Here is a 19472-nt window from a genome sequence, read left to right on the forward strand (position 1 = left end):
TTATAGAGGTCCATCAGAAGACATTTCCCACACTAAAGGGCTCTCCATATTCTCTTAAGCTCAGATAGGCTGCTTTTACACATTATTGTGATTTAAAAAAGAGACTGCTTCAAACATTGTGGTATAATTTCAAACCATCCCACCTAGAAATCCCTGCCTGATGGATTAAGGGTCCCCAGAGTCCCGTCAGCTGTTCCTCATTTCTTATGTATTTGTTTGTATAGGAAAGCTTCTCTATACAGACTCTTTTAGGGATACTTGGATGTGGAGACAGTCAGGGAAGCCCCACAGAAGCCAATCAACTGGGGGTTTAAATAGCAGGCAGATTTTTTATTAAAGTGAGGCATGGGCATCACGGAGCAGCCTTAAGCAATTAGCATGGCCCACATGCTTCTAACACATACATTGTTTACTTCTCCTTTATCAAAACAGGGAGTGACTGCAGTGCAAACATCCAAAGCAAAAAAAAAAAAAAAAAAAAAAAAAGCACGAACAACAAAAATAAAGAGTCCCACTTTTATTCACTTTGCAAGAACCTTACAGGTTCTCCCCCAGCAGTCCTGTAAGCCAGGGAGTTATCTGTCTCCTTCTCCTTCCTCCCAGGTGGACCACTGACTTGACTTCTCCACTCCGCCTCAGACTCGCTAGTCTAACTAGCTGCCTCAAGCTGTCAAAACAGTCCAGCTTAATTTTCTACAAACGAAATGTAGTGAGAAAAGGAGGCAATGACAAAAAAAAAAAAAAAAAAAAAAAGTAAAACAAGACAGGAGAGCATGGCATTCTGGACCTGCATCCCATTCCTCATTCCTTCCTATCAGATGATCCCAAGTAGCTGTGGTCTTAAAACAGAGAAAGAAGAAACTACAGAGCTTCACAGAAGTCAGAAAGTCTGTAAAAGTCAAGCCCGTACATGGGGAATGAACTTTTTACTCCTAAGACCCCTCATATATATACCTCTAACAAGAATAAAACAGCAAGCAGTATTTATCCTCTGCTCTTCGGTGAAAAGCTAAAAATAATTAGGATCACCGGTCTGCAGTCTTGCCTTGCTATGTAAATGCCCAATTCATTAGAAATTTAAAAAATAATAATAATATATATATATATATATATATATTATTACGGTGGATTTCCTTGAATACCTGGCTGCTCCACAATATTACTTATCCCTGCTAGAGCCTAGCACTACATCCGAAATAAAGAGCAACATTTGAACAGTGTTGCAGCAGAAAGTACATTACATACAGAGTTGTGCATATTTTTTTTTACTATCATTTTTCCTATCATCTGCGCCTTGGGAAGTTTACAGTAAGTATTAAACCTTTACACATCAGTAGCCAAGTCAAAATATACTTTACTGTTTTAACGAAAATCCAAGAAGGCAAAGCATGTGGCCCTTAAGTAAAGAAGTCTGCAGGAACTTACTATCTTACTCATCCGATGTTCATAAAACAAGTACATGCAAATCAAAATACGGCCACTACTAGTAAAGCTGGACAGCTCATGGGCTCCATGGCACCACTGAGACGTTTCAGTAAAGCTTCCAGAACAGACTCAAATTCAGGATTAGGAAGGGGGAGGAAAAAAAGTAATAAATAGACAATCATTTTACAAAGATCTTTAAAAAAGAATTGCTTATATTTTATCTTTTAAATAACAGCTGCTTTGGTTTCCTTGTTGAGAGGGGCATTGAACTAGACTACTTCATCAAAAGCATGATGTTAATCAAGGTGATCTGTAGCACTTGTGTATATTTTTGACCAACTTCATATTTATGTTACCTTTAAAAAAGCAGGCCCCTATACCAAACTAATTAATAAAAAGTTGTCCCCAATAAAAAGTAAGTTGTTTGAATGAAAAGTTTTATGCTTACTGAACAAGGTTTTTTTTTTTTGTTTTGTTTTGTTTTTTCTCCTTTTCTTTTTTCCAAGCAAGGAATCCAATCCCATTGTCTTTGTAGGTGCTTTGTCTGACTAAAATCTATGGTTAACAGGGCTGGTTCACCACACAGTCCATCACATGCAACTGAACAGCAACACAGTCCACCTCTTTAACATACAGGTGGAAACATTATCACAATAAGTGAAAAACTTCTTGAAATATTATGTCAGGCAACTTCCATCAGACAGATACAAATCACCCGGTTAACACTCTGTTTTCAAGAATAACAAATACATTTAAAAACTGAAGCCTTTGAGTTAGAAACAAAAGACATAACTCAGCTTCTTGTCTGTTCTGCTCTTTGATAACAGTCACAGTACCTTTAAACTTGTGGTACATTTAAACGATTCAAAATGGCCAACTGGTGGCTTTACAGTAAGGAGTAAGATTTCCTTTAATTTCATTAAGTACCAGCACCACCATGATTATAAACTATAGTTAGCACCTCTCCATAGCTACGTGTATCTTTTGAACACTAGGCCAAGGTTCTTGGGAATTATTACAAAGACACTCAAAACAGAACAATATAGACACAGCCTATCCAAATCCCACAGCCAGATATACAAATCACTAAACAGCTACAGTGAAGTTGCCATATGCTCAAAGGACCTTCACCAGTTCGCATCACTTTGCCTTATTCAAGTCCTAAAATCAGAGTTCACGTTAAAATATATTAAATGACTGCAAGGCAAAAAAATACAATTGAGGCCACCACATAGGAAACAGTGCTGCTGAATAAAGTAGTTCCTTGTCCATAAAGTATTTTCCCATAAATCCCCAAATTTAGGTACAGCAGGGTGAATTTTATAGTATATTTTATAGCACACTAACCACAGAAAGCTCTCATTTCCAGTAGCATTGTCAAAACACATCTTAAAGACCATTTAAGATTTAGGTTTGCATATTTCTTTTTTTATTATTATTATTTTTATTTTATTTTTAAAGCGGAGTGTATGTAAATTGCTTGCAGTACTTCTATTTGGGGGATTATTTCAACAGCCTATTCTTGGGCAGCTGACTTGTAATGTTTCAATGTGCGAGCAGAAGGATCAGCAGTTTTAACCCATCTTGGCATCCAGTAGTGGGGCAGCCAGCTGCTTCGTCCTGGGTAGTGCTTCTCAAAGATCTGACGGTAATAATAACTTTCTTTTGTTTTAGGAGGATTAAAAGGGTATTTCTCCGCTGCCTTTTCAAGCAGAAGGTCATCAACCTACAAAAACAGCAACATTCAAATTAAAATGCAAATACATTTCAAATTTATACAAGCCAATTTGCTGCAAATCAGAGTCATGCAAGGATTCACCACTGAATGCCTATAAGTTTAATATATTTACATATACACACAAATAGATTTATTTTAGAGGCATAGGTTTCTCACAGGTGCATTTTTGCCATAGGCTCCTTTGATCTTTATGGACTATATATAGACTATATATTTCCAGTGCTGTTAATATTTCTCTGTGTATTACATGTGATTACATGTAATTTCCTTTGGGTTAGAATCACCTTTGTTAGCTCAAAAAAATCCCCAATAACCTTCTTTTCTATCCTTCTCTTCATTGTCAATCAACTGGCACAACTTAAAGCAGTCTTTTGCCATATAAGTGGTATCCTGTTTTTTTTTTCAGCTCGGACAGAGCTGTTGACTCTGCTTGTATAACCAGGCTTCTCAGCAACAAAAGACCTGTGATGCAGAGCCAAAAGACACCTGCAGCTGTAAGCTGGCTAAGAAAGGAAGGATGAAAAGTTGCACCAGTTTAAGTAATTTCTACAGCAGCTTTCCCTGCCAACATGCTATCTAACTCCCCACAGCCTTGAATGAAATTTGTCCCTACCACAACTGTACAGGCTCAGTAGGGGCAGCACAACACTGCTGTGTGACCCAACGACTTTCTTGTCTGCAGATACAGTAGAGAAGGAAAGTGGGATACAAGCAGTTGATGGTAGGACAGACAAATACACAGAAATACGTGTAGTTGGGCCTAGGGATGGGTAACAGAGCTGCAGTGTAAAATGAGTTCTTAATCCTTCCTCTCAGTGATCAAACTGCCTTCATACACTAGAGATTATGCTTTGTCCAATGCAAAAATGCTGTAAATATTCAGTGGATAGCAACTCAAGGAGATGCATTAAAAAGCAAAAGGACTTAGCTGAGCATTATCTTGGAAAAAGCAAATGAAATAAAGAAGAAAGGGCATTATGAAGTCATTATACTATTCAGCCTCAGAATAAGTTCATGCAAGTGTCTTCAGCTGAAGCAGCTGCTTCAGAAATTTAGCCCAGAAATTGTGTTTGCCAACACATAATCTAATTTGCAATCCAGATACTTACATGATGCTCATTTCCTTACATAGTCATTTCTGTCAGGCTCTAGCATTACTTTGAATCTACAGTTTCGAATGCCTTTATGCAACACAGGTAGCTGGAAGACTGTTGATTAAAATTTATCTTGCTCCTCCACCATGAAATTCAAGTTACTATCATACCCAGATTTATTCTCCCAACTAAGCCTGTGTCCTGCCTCTCCTTGGCAGCAATATCTCAATAGACTTAAATGTGAAAAACAAACAAACAAGTGGTACTATACCTGTTGATCAATATAGTCCTGAAGAATAGAAAACCACGACTTCTTTACTGATGTTATACCATCACTGAAAGCTTCTTTGGGTCTCCAGAGTATTTCTTTGGGAAGTAAGTTGGAGTCTTCAAAGGACTGTCTTAAAAGGTATTTTTCAATTCCATTCTGTTTTCAGAACAACAAACAATGCCATGAGCATCAGTACAATGCAGAACTGCAGTACAATGATTTAAATACTTGACTAAGAAATGGGTTCCTTTCAGAACGTCTGCTCAGAAAAGGGTTCCCAAGAGTCCAACAATCCAGCAAAAAACATTTAAGAGCATACTTGGCTTTGGTCTCAAAGACTGAATTCAGCTATTCAGTCATGCTTACAAATTAGTGGATACGTGTTCTAAGCTTACATTTGGATCCAACCCTAGTTTTACATACCTTTGGGGTTCGCATTTCTGCTGGTAGAGATAAATAATAAGAAGTAAAACGATGATCCAAAAATGGGACTCTCAGTTCAAGACTAAACGGGGGAAAAAAAACAGAAATGACACTGAGTTAACCCAACACATCATCCTCTTACAAATTCCCTACCACATAAGCTTTCTTTGTCTTTCACATAAATACAAGGTTACCTGCTTTCACATGAAAGACATTTCACTTGCATATTCATGACTATCTAATTTAATTAATCGATCTAGAAAGTTACATTTATTGTCTGAATGGATTAACTACAGATCTCAGATGATTTATGATGCCATCTGCTGGACAGCTTCTAGTACAATGATTTCCAGACTACAATCTTACAGGATTTGCAACATCTGTGGTTTCATGTAAAAAATAAATACAAAACCCACACTGAACAATGCTGTTGTTCCCAGAGAACTACCAAGAACCTTCAAGTTGCTGACTGGGATTTGCATCAGCGTTTGTAAAGATGTCACAGAACCAAGCAAAGATTCCCACAGTCATTTCTACAATCTGCATTTGTTTGTATTTTCAAAAGACAATTAAAAGGAGCCTGTATGGTCATTAAGCTACTGCCTACTGATCCTGCAGCATTTGCACACTAAGTTCTCTCCTATGTCAGTAGCAACTATAAGAGTACAAAGCCTTCGTACTTATATTCTCTTATATATAACATGGCTTTAAAGACACTGAAATTAGAGTAATGGAGGCAACAAATAAAATTACAAATAAAAGTATTTGGTAGAAAGAACCCTTCTCAGTATTTTCCCTTAAGAGACATTAAGCTACCTAGCCTCAAAGTCACATGGAGATTTTATACTAGACGCAGAGCTGAAGCAGTGTACAGGCTGCAAGCAATTTGCTACTATGGCTCTGAAGACCGATGTTCTTCCTAGAGTAGTTTAGACCTAGTCACTAAGAATAATGTCATCCTGCATCACAATATTCTGCATCATTTAGTAATTCAAACAGCAACAATTAAATTATACAATTTCCTCAATGGCGGAAGAACTTTTATGATACTTTATGAACTTCTTTTTTAGGAACTTTTTTGACAAGCTTGAGAGGTAGGCCTGTGCGAACTTCATGAAGGTCAACAGGCCCAAGCTCAAAATCCTGCACCTAGGTTGGGGCAATCCCAAGCATGAATATGTGGGTGATGACTGGATAGAGAGCAGCCCTGAGGAGAAGGACCTGGGGGTACAGGTGGACAAAAAAAAAATTAAATATGATCTGGCAACGTGCACTTGCAGCCCAGAAAGTCAACTGTATCCTGAGCTACATCAAAAGCAGCATGGCCAGCAGGGCAAGGGAGGGGATTCTCCCCCTCTGCTCTGTTCTCCTAAGACCACAGCCGGAGTGCTGCATTCAGCTCTGAGGCACCAGCACAGGAAGGGCATGGACCTGTTAGAACAAGTCCAGAGGAAGGCCGCAAGGATGCTCAGAGGCTCAAGCACATCTCCTGTGAAGACAGGCTGAGGGAGCTGGGGTTGTTCAGCCTGGAGAAGGTTCCAGGGAGACTTTGTAGCAGCCTTCCAGTACCTGAAGGGAGCCTACAGAAAAGGTGGGGAGGGACTCTTTGTCAGGGAGTGGAGTGATAGGACAAGGAGTAATGGTTTTAAACTAAAAGAGGATAGGTTTTAGATTAGATATTTGGCAGAAATTCTTGACTCTGAGGGTGGTGAGGCACTGGCGCAGGCTGCCCAGAGAAGCTGTGGATGCCCCATCACTGAAAGTGTTCAAGGCTAGGCTGAATGAGGCCCTGGGCAACCTGGTCTGGTAGAAGGTGTTCCTGCCCCTGACAGGGGGTTGGAAATGGATGATATTCAAGGCCCCTTCCAACCCAAAGCATTCTGTGATTCTATGATCCACTTAGGCTCTTAAATCATGCTTGGTCATCATGCAAGAGACTGTACTTTACCCATGTGCTGCAGTAGTTCTGTCTGCACGAAGTACATCAAACATGTAGAGCTCCTTCAGAAGCCTCTCACTCTCTTCTGCAGCTTCTTCAGGAGACGGCGCCTGTAACCAGACACATGTATGTAGCACGCAGATCTAATACAGCTGCAGCAAGGGAACCACTACTTGCTGTCCTGCATTTGCGTTGCAGTGATCACCACATATAGACCTGTGACATACCTGACTGAGAGTTTAAACATGCCAAGCTAATACTTGACAGCAAGCAAAAATGTATGCAACTTGCACACTGTGATTCCCTTCTACTTACTTATATAAATAATCTCTCTTCAAGCACATTACAAGGTATAATACATGCTTTTGCAAATACATCGTTGTCTACACAGAAGCTATAGTTTTGATTATCTTCATTTTCAGGCTTTCAGGAGATTATTTAGGATCTCAGAACTAGCAAAGAATATGCACAAGAAATAGTCTCAGCAAGTTTGAAGTTTAAAAGTTATTTTTGAAGTGATTAAATCAAATCCCTTGGATTTTATGCCACTTCAGGAGAAAGTCTCAATAAACATACAGCTGTACCAACTCTCAAACTTCGCACCTTTAAATCTCAGTAGAAGTTTTCTGTTGCAGGGGAGAAAAACAAGTGCAAGGGCATGTTGAACAGTAAATGTATTTACCTTATGGAAATATATATATCCTTGTGTCAGCTCATCTGAGCCTTCTCCTGAAAAGATGACCACACTGTCTGTTTTCTTGCGTATGTACTTGGAGACAAGATACATACCTTAAAAGAAGGAGAGAGTTATTAAAATAGAGCTATAGATACATTATATACAGTACAGATTTAATTTAGCATTTTGGAAGTTTCTCTCCAACAATATGTTCTTCTGTAGCAAACAGATTCAATACACTAACATAACATGTCGTTGATACTCAAAGCCACCACTAGCCACACAAACCAAGTGCTGCAAATAGATCTAAACTGTGTACTTATACTTGGCCCTCAAAATATCACTTGAGACGTGTGTTTGTGTGTGTTCATGATCCTGGGAATGCTGGAGGATTCCCATAGGAACACATATCGGAGTTGTTCTGTCTCAATTAGAAATTAAGCATAAGATTAATTCCAGCACAGTCCTGAACAAACTTTTTAGTTTTGGAGAACAAAAATACCAGCAAAAGCTGCTGCTTAGCTCTCTACCACTATGGATTGAACTAGACAAGGGCATTTTTTTTCCCTTTTTTTTAAAAAAACGTTTATTAACCAGAAGTATATCTTACCCTCATTGCATCTTACTAAACAATAAACTTTTATAACATAAGTATTAGAGATCTGTTGAAAAGGACTTATTTTGCTGTATTTCATATTAAGCAAGAATTGCAAAGAAAGAAGGATGGCAAATGAAAAGTTGCTTTCATTCTTAAACTAACATTTTCAGTATTTCACTTAGCAAAATTCTAGCTTCTTATCCCATACAGTTTTCAAAACTGTCTTGCCTGTTTGGTATATTAGCTTGTTTACAATGCTTTGCACTGACACAAGAGTAACTGAGTAAAATGCTGTAAGGGCATTACACAGAAGGCCTCATTAGATAAGGGTTTTTCATTCTTATCATGTTGGCAACCCTTTTTAAGGACCTGCTGATGGCTTGTAATTTCTCAGAATCAAATGTACATTAGAAGTCTACCTGACTTCAGTGTATACGTATTACTACTAGAGGGTCACAAGAAATACTTCACTTTAGTATTATTCAAGAAATGGGGTAACCATAACTGTTTGGCTATCATAACATTCAGTGACCCAGATACTGAGCCTCAAATACAGGTTATGCCTCAGACAGCCTGCAAATTTTCTCCTTTCCTCCAAGGTTCATATTTATCACAATAGAAAACTAAGACCTATAGAACTATTTTTTTTTTAAATCATGTTTCTTTTTAATCCCAAAACTTCAGGAACAGCTCTGGACAACATTTATACAGTCTGTGACTTTGAAACTAATAACTCATTTTGCCTCATTGTGAGGTCACAGACAAGACTAAGGAGTCTCATTACCCAAGTTCTACAACAGCTGAAGGAAGGATCTAGTAGATGACTACAAGGTTTTGCATAAAATTTATTCAAGCAACATAAAGCAAAAATTGTTACTAAAAATCTTACCGATTGAAGCTCTTACTGTTGTTATGTCGTAGGTTTCCAAGGAGAAGATAACCTCCTCAATTGCCTGAATTCCCTCTTCAGAATTAAATATTACTTCATGATGTTCGCTGCCTATATGTGCTGCCACCTGTTTGTAAAAGGTTATAATAATGTATCGCATTTCAGTTAAAACATTGTTTTAAACACACCTTGTGTTTTACACACCCATTTTACACACAAACTGGAAGCATCAGCTAACTTCCTTCTGCCATAGTAAGGATGAGATATTATAAGGCCAAGAAAAGGTGACACTGGAGCAACCACTCTGACTTGCAGTGGTATGTTTGCCGAAGAGAACACAGTCTCCCTAATTACACAGTGTTCAATCGTGACTGCAACAGAACATCCAGCTGCTTGTCCAAGGCCTAACAAAATCTGCAGAGAATCTAAGTACTTTGAAATTCGCTCTGAAGAGAAAAAGCAGCTCAAAAGCCTTAACAGGCTGGATACCCAAAGTATATCCACAGTTATCCTTTCCAGTGTACAGTTTGTACACGGCTCTAAATTAAATAAAATAACAATTAAATTGCAATATTTAATATACATACAAATGTCATAGCATAGGAGCAATAGCATGGTGATAGACTGTAAAACCTAGAGGCAGAATTGGGACAACTCTGAAGGATTGTCCTGTTGGTAACAACACAGTAATAATCACAAAAAAGTCTTCCAAAAAGAAGAAAAAACGGCTAAGACTCAAGATATCTCTTTCTTAAGATTTAACTAAGCAGCAGATGTCGTACTAAATGATTTACTGCAAACTGATTTGCATCATAGCAATAAATGAATACTAATCAGCATTATAATCAATACCATATCGTGAAGTTACCACCATTAATTTACATGGTTTAACATTCAGCAGCTACAAAGTGGAAGCCACGTTTACTGTACCTTTCTGGCAGCCAGTAAATCAGGGCTGTTTTCCATTCCAATTGCGAAGGTTTGTAATGGATAATTGATGTTCATTTCTTTCATCAGTTTCAGAAGAATGGCTGCAACCAAACTGGAATCTAAGCCCCCTTTAAAAAAAAACACACAAAAAGCCACCCTGATCAACCACATTTCTGGTTAGGTGTTTGTGTTTTGTTTCCCTCTAAGGGAACCAACTCTAGGAAGTTGAATCTTATGAACAGGTTTCATTTTTAAGCAACATGAATCTAAGGTAGTTCTTCTAAAACTTTACCTCTGCTTAACAAGATAATCACATGACTTTATTGGAACATCTTCAGTAAGTTACTAGTACTTTTGATATCAAAAGCATCAATGGAAATTCTGCATTAAGACAAAAAGTATTCTAAAGTCACTGTATCACTAGAGATGTCCCTTCTCAACTCTGCTACAATTGGCTTTACTCTTCATTCCAAAACTGCTCTCCATCCTCTTCTTACCTACACATTTGATACTGAAATAATAAAACTATTTACATTTTTTGTTTTGTTGCTTGAATCAAACAGAATTAAGTAAAAGTCAAGCAAAATATTTTGTCTGACCTACAACAGAACATTCAGTCAAAGGATTCCACTCTTCCCCAATCATTTTTCAAAAGCACCTCTAACTTTTTTTAGTGAAATTAACCTTTGTAACATCAAAATTAAAAGGTTCACTAGCTAGTTCTATTACTTCTTGACCACTTCTACTTGTTGCTCCACTCTCTGAAGTACTGATCAAAGCACAGTACCTCTTCTCCCACACCTGCCTGCAGTTCTAACAAGCAGAAGGCAAAATCCTCTTCTCTGCTTCCTACACTCTGCACGTGTTTTTTCAGCTGAGTGCATCTGCATCTGTTCCCACCCTGATTCCATTTGTAGGAACGCTTCTCTGACAAAAAACGTCTTCTCTAGAAAAAGACATGCAAAGTCTGAAGAAATAATGAGTGTAGAAATCAAACCAAGTGCTTGGGATGTGAAAATCAGGGAAATGAACACCTGAGTTTCCACTGTGAACTTGAGGAACTCCCTTTGTGATTGAAGTGCAAGCATTTCTCTAACTGTGATGCTCCAAGCATACTCAAAATTGTGAAGCATGGAGATACTCTGTTATTATATCAGCCCAAGACATTAGATATACCGCAGATACACAGTGTGCATGTGGATTTGAGGAGCTGACCGTCCTCTGATTTAATATCTGAAATTTGGTTTTGAAACGGGCTTTTTGACTGAGGCTGGGAAGTTCCAGCTCTGCGTGTCTCTGTTTCGTTTATTTCCCTCCTACTTTTTATAATGGTGAGGAAATACTCCAACAGTATTTCCTGTTCAGTTCTCTCTCATTCAGATGCACACTTAATAGAGTATGTGATAAATGAATGTAATTATTGATGCTCAGTGCGTGAATGAATAGCATACTAGAACTCTAGCCACAAGTACAAAGTGCTACAAAAACACAGTGAATAAGATGTCAGTCCCATGGCTACAAAGCCTTACCTCTGCAAGACCGAGCCACCAAATCACAACATTGATCAGCTAAGTCAGAGAACAAGTTCTTGAACCACAAGCTATTACCTCACCTGAAAAAGAGTGTACTAAATAATTATGGTCCAGATGCTCCACTGCCATTTGGTAAATCAAAGGCAGTCTGGGATGGAAGCTAAAGCAAAGTAGGCGGTAACAAGCCTACTTTTTCTTTTTTCTTTTATCTTTGGTTTTTCTTCGTCAAAAATGGTCAGTGTTTCAACATGACAACATCCCAGCTCTAAACCTTAAAAGCATAAGACTTTCAAGATATCTGTAAACTGGATTTTTTTTTTTTTTTTTTTTTGTCACAAACCACCAAGTTCTCTGTAACCAAGAAAGCAAATGAAGATTCAGATCACTTCAGATACCTCACAGCAGAACAGTCAGTTTACTTTCTTCTAACTGGTAGATGATGTGTGGAAGAGAGAAAAGACGGAATCACTGGAATTCTTGCTACTTACCTGACAAAAGACAACCAATCCTTCTGTGAGCCATCAAACGCTTTCTAACAGCATTTTCAAACAGAATACGGATGTTACTTTTCACTGTTTCAAGATCAAAGCCTGTCCAGGAAAGAACAAAAACAAACAAAAGAAACATTAACAGTTCTGCTTAAAATTAGCTGCATTATGTGATTAGGAAAAAATATTATTTGTCTGAATCTCCTTTGATAATAAGGGCATGCAAGTTCATACATCTTTGTATATAAATATCTTCAAAAATGATTCTCAACTTCCTACATCATAAACACTGTTTCAGTTCTTTCAAATAGAACATTTTAAAAAACAACTGGTTCAAGTTTCATATTGAAAGATTATGATTTTCCTCCACTTTTTAATCAAAACTTTAATCAAAATTAACAGGCAAGTGTTTTATTGTACTACCTGAAGGCAGATTTTCCACTGTATCACAAGCAGCATGGAGTGGTTCATCTTTATAACTATGAAACTTTACTAATTCTACTGATGCAACCTTGCCAGAAGGCTTCAAATCCAGCACTTCATAATGTCCCGGAAGAAATGGTTCCACTTTAGGAAATAAGGATTCTGAATGCTTTAAGTTGATAAGTCCTATAGATAAAATGGGAACAACAACAAAAGAAAGTTACAAAAAGTGTTACAGAGTTTTTAACCTAGATTGGCTAAGGCACATCTCACTCAACAACCCCACTACTAAAACTATATAAAACCATTTTCTCCAGATCTTAAATTTGGTATAAAAATATACTTCTGAGTCGAGTCTGCCCTGGTTTATGGAAAGGTAGAGGGAAAAATGCAGTGTCCTTAGGTTCCTCAGCTGCAGCATGGCTGGAGAAAGCAATGTTGGCGTGACAGTAAACACAACACTTCACTTTCAGGTACTTAGAGATTAGAAAAAATTGTTAGGCCCCTACATGTGGGACAGTAAGATGTATACAATTCAGAATTGGATGATAAGCTACTGCTGCAATCAGTGGAATAAAACAGTTACGACACTTTTCAGGCCTGAAATTTCATCTCCTGTAGCATTTAGAGACAAGAACACCTTGAGTCTCTAAACAGTTAGTCTTTTGAAGAGACGCAGGTATAACCTCTCCTTTAGAGAGCATGGTGAGAAAACACCGCCTCTCCTATTTGTAAAATACCTAGAGATTAGAGACCTCTCATCCAGGAAGTGGTATGCCCAGCTTGCCACTATGGAGTACGATTCTGCTTCTGGCAGGTTACACGCCCAGATCTGAGCCATTTCAAGCTGAGGCTGACAGCATACGAAGGAAGTGTGATTCTACTAATTGATAAGAAGCACTTGACTCCTGTGAGCATTTCTCTGACTGAATACATGATGTCCAGGTCAAGATCTAAGATGCTTATGACAATTCAAAAGAGTTAATAACTGATTTTATGTTAAAAATTAAGTGTAGTCAAGCTAATAATGGGGTTGTAATAAAGCTATATCACTGAAGTGATTGCTTAATTAACACTGATTTACTGATTTCATAATTCATCAGTTTCAGGCTCTTCTACAATGTTGCTTAACAGAAGCCAAGAATCAGACTTGTGGCCAAAACTTATGTCCACTCCTCTTATGAAAGAGGATGTTTTGCACCTGTTGGTCACCCAGATGCTACTTGAAGAATTCTACAAAATGTTCCTAAGTTACTGTTATAGACAGACTGCCAATCCACAGTGAGTGTTACAGGATACAGTTCCTAAAATATTCACTTCCTTTCTTCCTCTCCAAGAACCAGAGATGGTACAGCTGTGGTACCACTGAGCATTACTAGTAGAGGAGTCAACTTACTTCAGAGTCTGATAATAAAAGTGATATACAACAACCATGAAAGTCCATTTTAGTCAGAGGTCATTTTAGGCAAGAAATTCACTTTTGGCATTATTTATGTAGACTGGAGAGAATTAGGTTAAAAAAAAAAAAAAAAAAAGGAACAGTAAAGGTGTCATCTCAAACTTTAAAGGAGTTCATCAAATAACATAAGCATCAGTAAAAAAAATATCCAAGGATGCAGGAAATTTTAGTAGGGTTTTAAAATTCGTGGCTTTTACAGATTAGCGGTTCTTATGGCATTATTTCCCAGTTCACTACAGAATACCAGGAACAAATACTAGTATCATTTACTGTGGCATAAATCTAGCCCAACTCTATAGACTATATTCAACTTTGGGTTAACTTAAGACCCCTTAGGCTCAATCTGCAAGTTATTTTGTGGATATTAAGGATAATTAAATGTCTTCAAATGTTATTCTCTGTAGCTTTTTGTTTTACCAATGCATAGATTTTATACTACTAAATATAATTCATTTATCACTGAACTTACAGTTCACTTTCTCTTCACACTTAGGAGAGCCTGACAAAGAAGTTGTCTCCAATAACAACACCTAGGTTTATTTAGGCACTAAACACAACTGTTTTTACCTTTTGCCTCAGAACAGACACCCAAAAATCCATCATCGGTCAGCACCTTAAACAGTGGTCTGACTCCATAGGTATCTCTCGCCAGAAACACTTTTCTGTTTGCTGTGTCCAGAAGGATAAAAGCAAATACACCATCCAGCATGGATGCCGTTTGTTCTATTCCTCCTTTGTTGTAAAGATGAAGGATAACCTCACCATCCACCAGTGTTTGATATTCAAATCCAAACTGCTTCTGCAACTAAGAAAAGGTAAAAAGAAAAATGCAAATAAGTATTTGCAAACATTTCTTATTAACTGGGAAAAACAAAACAAAACAAAACAAACAAAAAAACACCGATGTAATTGTTTAAGATGACAACAAAGTTGTTTAAAATACAGTTCAAAGTTACACAAACATTTCTGCCAGCGAAGGGAATTAGACTTCTGTGTTCAAATTACCATCCAAGATAATCTCTCACCCAACATCGATTGACTCTGTAGTCTTAAGCAATGTTCATTATAGCAGGTTTTCAGAGAAGCATTTCTATTTGGGGATGTCAAAGTGCAAAAACACAACACTAGTTTAGCCTCCCCATCTCCACAGACAAATGGCAGGAGGAGGCAAGCACTGGTTCTAAAAATCCAACTCAAAATAGGACCAGGAACAAAAGACAACAGCATTTCATGTAGTCTCAGATCTCTCAAGATACCACTTTCTTGTCAGATAATAGAGATAGAGATAGCAACATTTACTTAAGACTCTCTGCCCTCCAACACACTGACACAGTTAACATCTTTGCAGAGTAAAGTACTTCAGAAACAAACTATGTTTTATTTGTGCAGTTACTGCAATTCTTCAGTGTGTTTTACGCACAGAGTATTTCCTTCTGCATAATCTTCCTCCATTCTTCAATCTAACCTTTTCACTTTGCCTGTGCAGGTGAAGTAGGGGAGGAGGAAATGAGTTGTCAGACTAAGTCAGACCAACTATGTATTTTGTGTTCTTGTGGTGCTACTTTTAAAGGCCCTTCAACATCTTCCAGGCACCTGGGGTGAAGATAGGGATGACAGGTTCAATAAAACACTAAAAAAAATAAATAAATACTGAAGAAACCCCACATAACCAATGATTTTGCACTTTAACTTATGTTCTTTGGTTTCACTTGCTCTTCATGGAACATAGAGTTGGCTCAAACTGACTCAATATTAAAATCACGAAGCCATTGCCCTAAAGAAGATGGTTGTTTCTTCAATGATGTTTTCCTAGGTAGGTTTCGGATATATACTTGCAGCTGAAAGCCTGAAACAAAAATTTATTTATAAAGAAAGAAGGCACCTAACCAAGGTAGCGAAAACAACTGAACAAATTCCTGCTGATGGTAATACAAGTTTTATACAATTAAATTCCCCCTAGGTTTCTGTGTGTGACACAACTGGGAGTGATTCTTACTCCTTTCAGCAGCAGAAAAAAAAAAAACAAACAAACAAAAAAAAAAAAAAAACACAAGACAAAACACAACACAAAACACAGTAAATACCATAGCCTGCTGACACAACACATTTCACATATGTTTTGCCCTGCCATACACAGAATCATAGAAGCACTTAGGTTGGAAAAGACCTCCAAGATCATCAAGTCCAACCGTTAACCTAACACTGCCAAGTCTACCACTAAGCCATGTCCCTAAGCACCACATCTACATCTATCTTTTGAGTACCTCCAGGGATGGTGACTCAACCACTTCCCTGGGCATCCTGTTCCAACACCTTACAACCCTTTCAGTGAAGAATTTTTTTCCTAATACCCAAGCTAAACCTCCCCTGGTACAACTTGAGGCCATTTTCTCTTGTCCTATTGCTTGGGAGAAGAGACCAGCCCCCACTCTGCTACAACTTCCTTTGAGACCACTGTAGAGCCAGATACTTACAAGATTAAATAATAATAATCTCCTTTCTTTTCAGTCAAAGTCCCAATGACACCATTGACGGTAACCTGACTGCAAAAACGCATCGTATTAGAAGTACTGACACTTCAAAGTATTTGTAGATTTCTGATACTACCATGCTCAATTTATGATCCATTTTAGGCATTTAGTTTCAGCATGATTCAGGATCAGTCAAAAACCGCAAGCCACACTATATGCTATATTGAGATGAATTAAATCACTTCCCTTTATGAGCAACACAGGCAGTGTAGACATCTCAGCACTGGGAGAGAGACACAGACAATGCTCAGCAGCAATATCACACCTATCAGGGATATTCTGACACAGGACAGAGTTGCAGCTTGTTTTGTGCCTTAGAGACTTGTTTAGGTGACTCTCAAAAACTCCACAAAGCTTCTGCCTAAAGCTGCAGACACCTAAGGACTTTGGTGGCCTACTGAAAACTTCTCCCTAGTGTTTGTTGTTGTTACAGAAACACATATGCATTCCTGTTTTAAGTTAATAACTGACAAGTCACATCTAGGTTGACATGCAGAAGTAAAAACGAAATACCTGACAGACTGGAGAAAGATCCAAAATAACTGATGTGCAAGACACTCTAAAATCATTTGCATTATGAAGAGGAATGCGGGTGAGAAAGGGGGCTTGGAATTTCCCTCCTGAAGGATTAACAAAGAATGAACCTTTGTTTTATGTTCAAACCTATAGATACAAATACTATTTCCTTTCTTGCCAATTAAAAAGGATTTTTCAATATTGAAGACTGTTTGTCACAATCTAAACCACCAAAGATTGACAGTTTATCCAGAAATTTTTCTTCCTTTTTTCTTCCTTCATCTGATAGCTTTTTTTTTTTCTGATATTTTAGTCTACCACGTTTTAAACAATTTCTGAATACCTACCAGTTTTGAAATAAAAAAAGAAAGAAACGTATGATCCCTACAACACTTACCTGTTTGAAATTGTAGATTTCTCCATTGTAACACAGCCACAGATAGGGGAACTTCTTCACCCGGATAGGCTGCATGCCATACAGCTGATCAACAACCGCGAGGCGATGGAAACCAAAACAACAGTTGGTGAATCCATTGACGTTCTCGAAACGAAATGCATCGGGACCTCTGTGTGCAATCTTCATGGCACTTAGACACTGGACAGAAAGGCACTCATCGCTTCCAAACAGGGCCCAGATACCACACATTGTGAAGATGTTGAGTTACCTAAAAATGAAGAATGTGTTCAATTAAAGAAAACAGCATCACAGTGTTATTTAGGTTAGAAAAGACCTCCAAGATCAAGTCTAACCATCAACCTGATCTATATGCAATAGATGACACCTAGAAAGCAGAGATACAGAACCCAGGTACCAAAAGTAGACTATCGGATGTTGGACTATAAAGAGAACTGATGAAAAAGGTAGCAGACTTTATTAACATAAGGTAAAATAGTTTCTCACAATATGATAAGCAATCTTCGTCCAACTCAAGAAATTCAGTTTAAACCTACTTTTAAGTTTTTTTGTTTGTTTGTTTGCTTGTTTTGTTTTGTTTTGGTTTTTTGTTTTTCTTCATGGAGCACAAACAGAACAACGTATTTCTGGGCATTGGGTATGACCCGCTGAAGTAACATCACAGCAGCAGATCCCTTCAACTCTTTCAGAAGAGAAATGCCCTCCCATCCTGCAGCTTACCAAGGCATGAAGTAAGTAACCCCGTGGTCAGAAATCAAACAAGTCCAAGCACTTCCCCTCGCGTTTAGGTACTGAGGTAAAAAGCTGTTCACCCAGTTACGCTACCTGGGCAACAACTCTTTCCATGCTCTCAGCCAACAGAACAGGCACAGACCCAGCATTTACACCAGCTGCAGAAGCCAAACCGCAGCTGAAGGCCCCAGGTGCTCCTCAGGGGGTTGGGATGCCCCAAGCGCTCCCCTGGGCCTCGGGATGCCCCAAGTGCTTCCCCCGCGGCTGGGACCCACCGGGCACTCCCCCCCAGGGGCTTGGGACCCCCTCCCCAGCCCCTTCTCTCCTTTAGCTGGGCAGGGGCTGACATTTGGCCATACAACACACCGGGTCCCACCTGGGCACGCCGGGCTCTCAGCCCGGGGAGATGTCAGGGCACGATGCCAGGCTGGGGGAGATGCCCCGCAGAGCCAGCCGCGGGGCGGGGTGCCCACAGCCTGCGAGAGGCAGCTTTAATAACCGGGGAGAGGGGAAAATTTGCGCCATCAGGGAGTGCCTCCGGCCCTGCCGGGTGCCTCGGGGCAGCTAAGAGCAGCCACCACGAGGGAAACAAACCGCTCCTGCCCCGCTCGGCTGGCTGAGGGGAGCCCTTTCCCCCCGGCTCCCCCCTGAACCCCGGCAGCGCGGACCCCGCGGCCGTGCCCGTGCCACCCCGCGGCCCCCGCCGAGCACGCCCGGCTCCCCGGGCACCACGCGGCAGCGGGCCCGGGCCGCGGCCGCCCCCTCCCTCCTTCCCCGGCCGGCTGCAGCCGCCGCGGGCACAGCCCGGCTCCCCTCGCTCCCGAGCCGCGATGCGGGGCAGCAGCGGCGCCGCCGGTGCCCGTCCGCCCACCAGCAGCCGCCGCCGCCCCCCGGGCGCTTACGGTGTGCCGGGGAGAGCCGCTCGTCCTCGCTGCGGCGTGGGGAGGAAGAGGCGGCTCCGCGCCGTGCCAAGCAGCCAGAGCCGGCTGCCGGGCTCCTCCCCCGCCGCCTGCTGCTGAAATCCGCCGCCGGGTTTCATCATGCGGCTCCCTGCCTCCAGCCCGGCGGTCCTCATGCGCCCCGGAGCCGCCTGGCATGGGGCGAGGCTTCCCTCAGGCACCCGCTGCCCGGAGCTGAGCCTCCGGCCTGGGCGTGCGGCTTTTTGCTTTCTCCTGTGTTAAAACACGGCCCTGCGGGCGGTGCCGGGGCCCTCAGGTTGATACTGGCGGTGTGCAGCCATCGGAGATCGCCGCGTGGTTGCCCGAAAGCCGCTTTATTTCGCTCGGAAGAGGGAGCGCTTACAAAGCTGATCCCGTCAGAAGCGTTCGCTGAGGGGGGAGCTCGGTCTTGAATAAAAGGTGCTATGGGTAAAGGCGTTTTGGTCCTGTTCTCA

General features: G+C 40.1%; 1 protein-coding gene across 1 annotated transcript; it reads right to left on the minus strand.

Moving 5' to 3' along the window:
- Positions 1-2831: 2831 nt before the first annotated feature.
- On the minus strand, positions 2832-19035 carry ASNS (asparagine synthetase (glutamine-hydrolyzing)). Its single transcript, XM_084281324.1, has 12 exons — positions 18982-19035; positions 17330-17597; positions 14453-14690; positions 12427-12612; positions 12004-12105; positions 9984-10111; positions 9054-9180; positions 7573-7679; positions 6900-7000; positions 4952-5033; positions 4529-4684; positions 2832-3151 (listed from the first exon to the last, which is right to left on the minus strand). Exons 2-12 carry the CDS (start codon positions 17576-17578, stop codon positions 2942-2944), a joined length of 1686 nt encoding a protein of 561 aa, XP_084137450.1. The 5' UTR covers positions 17579-17597; positions 18982-19035; the 3' UTR covers positions 2832-2941.
- Between the last annotated feature and the right edge of the window lie 437 nt (positions 19036-19472).

This window comes from Netta rufina (genome assembly GCF_964035555.1).
Source record: "Netta rufina genome assembly, chromosome: 2".
Taxonomy (NCBI): domain Eukaryota; kingdom Metazoa; phylum Chordata; class Aves; order Anseriformes; family Anatidae; genus Netta; species Netta rufina.

Bases quoted from the DNA above. Each gene is read 5' to 3' on its own strand.
- ASNS (XM_084281324.1), bottom strand. From the start codon at position 17,578: ATGTGTGGTATCTGGGCCCTGTTTGGAAGCGATGAGTGCCTTTCTGTC. The intron at 7,680-9,053 runs GTAAGATTTTTA...CCTTCTTTTAAG, and splicing joins AACAGTAAGAGCTTCAATCG to GTATGTATCTTGTCTCCAAG. The intron at 7,001-7,572 runs GTAAATACATTT...GTCTGGTTACAG, and splicing joins GATATATATATTTCCATAAG to GCGCCGTCTCCTGAAGAAGC.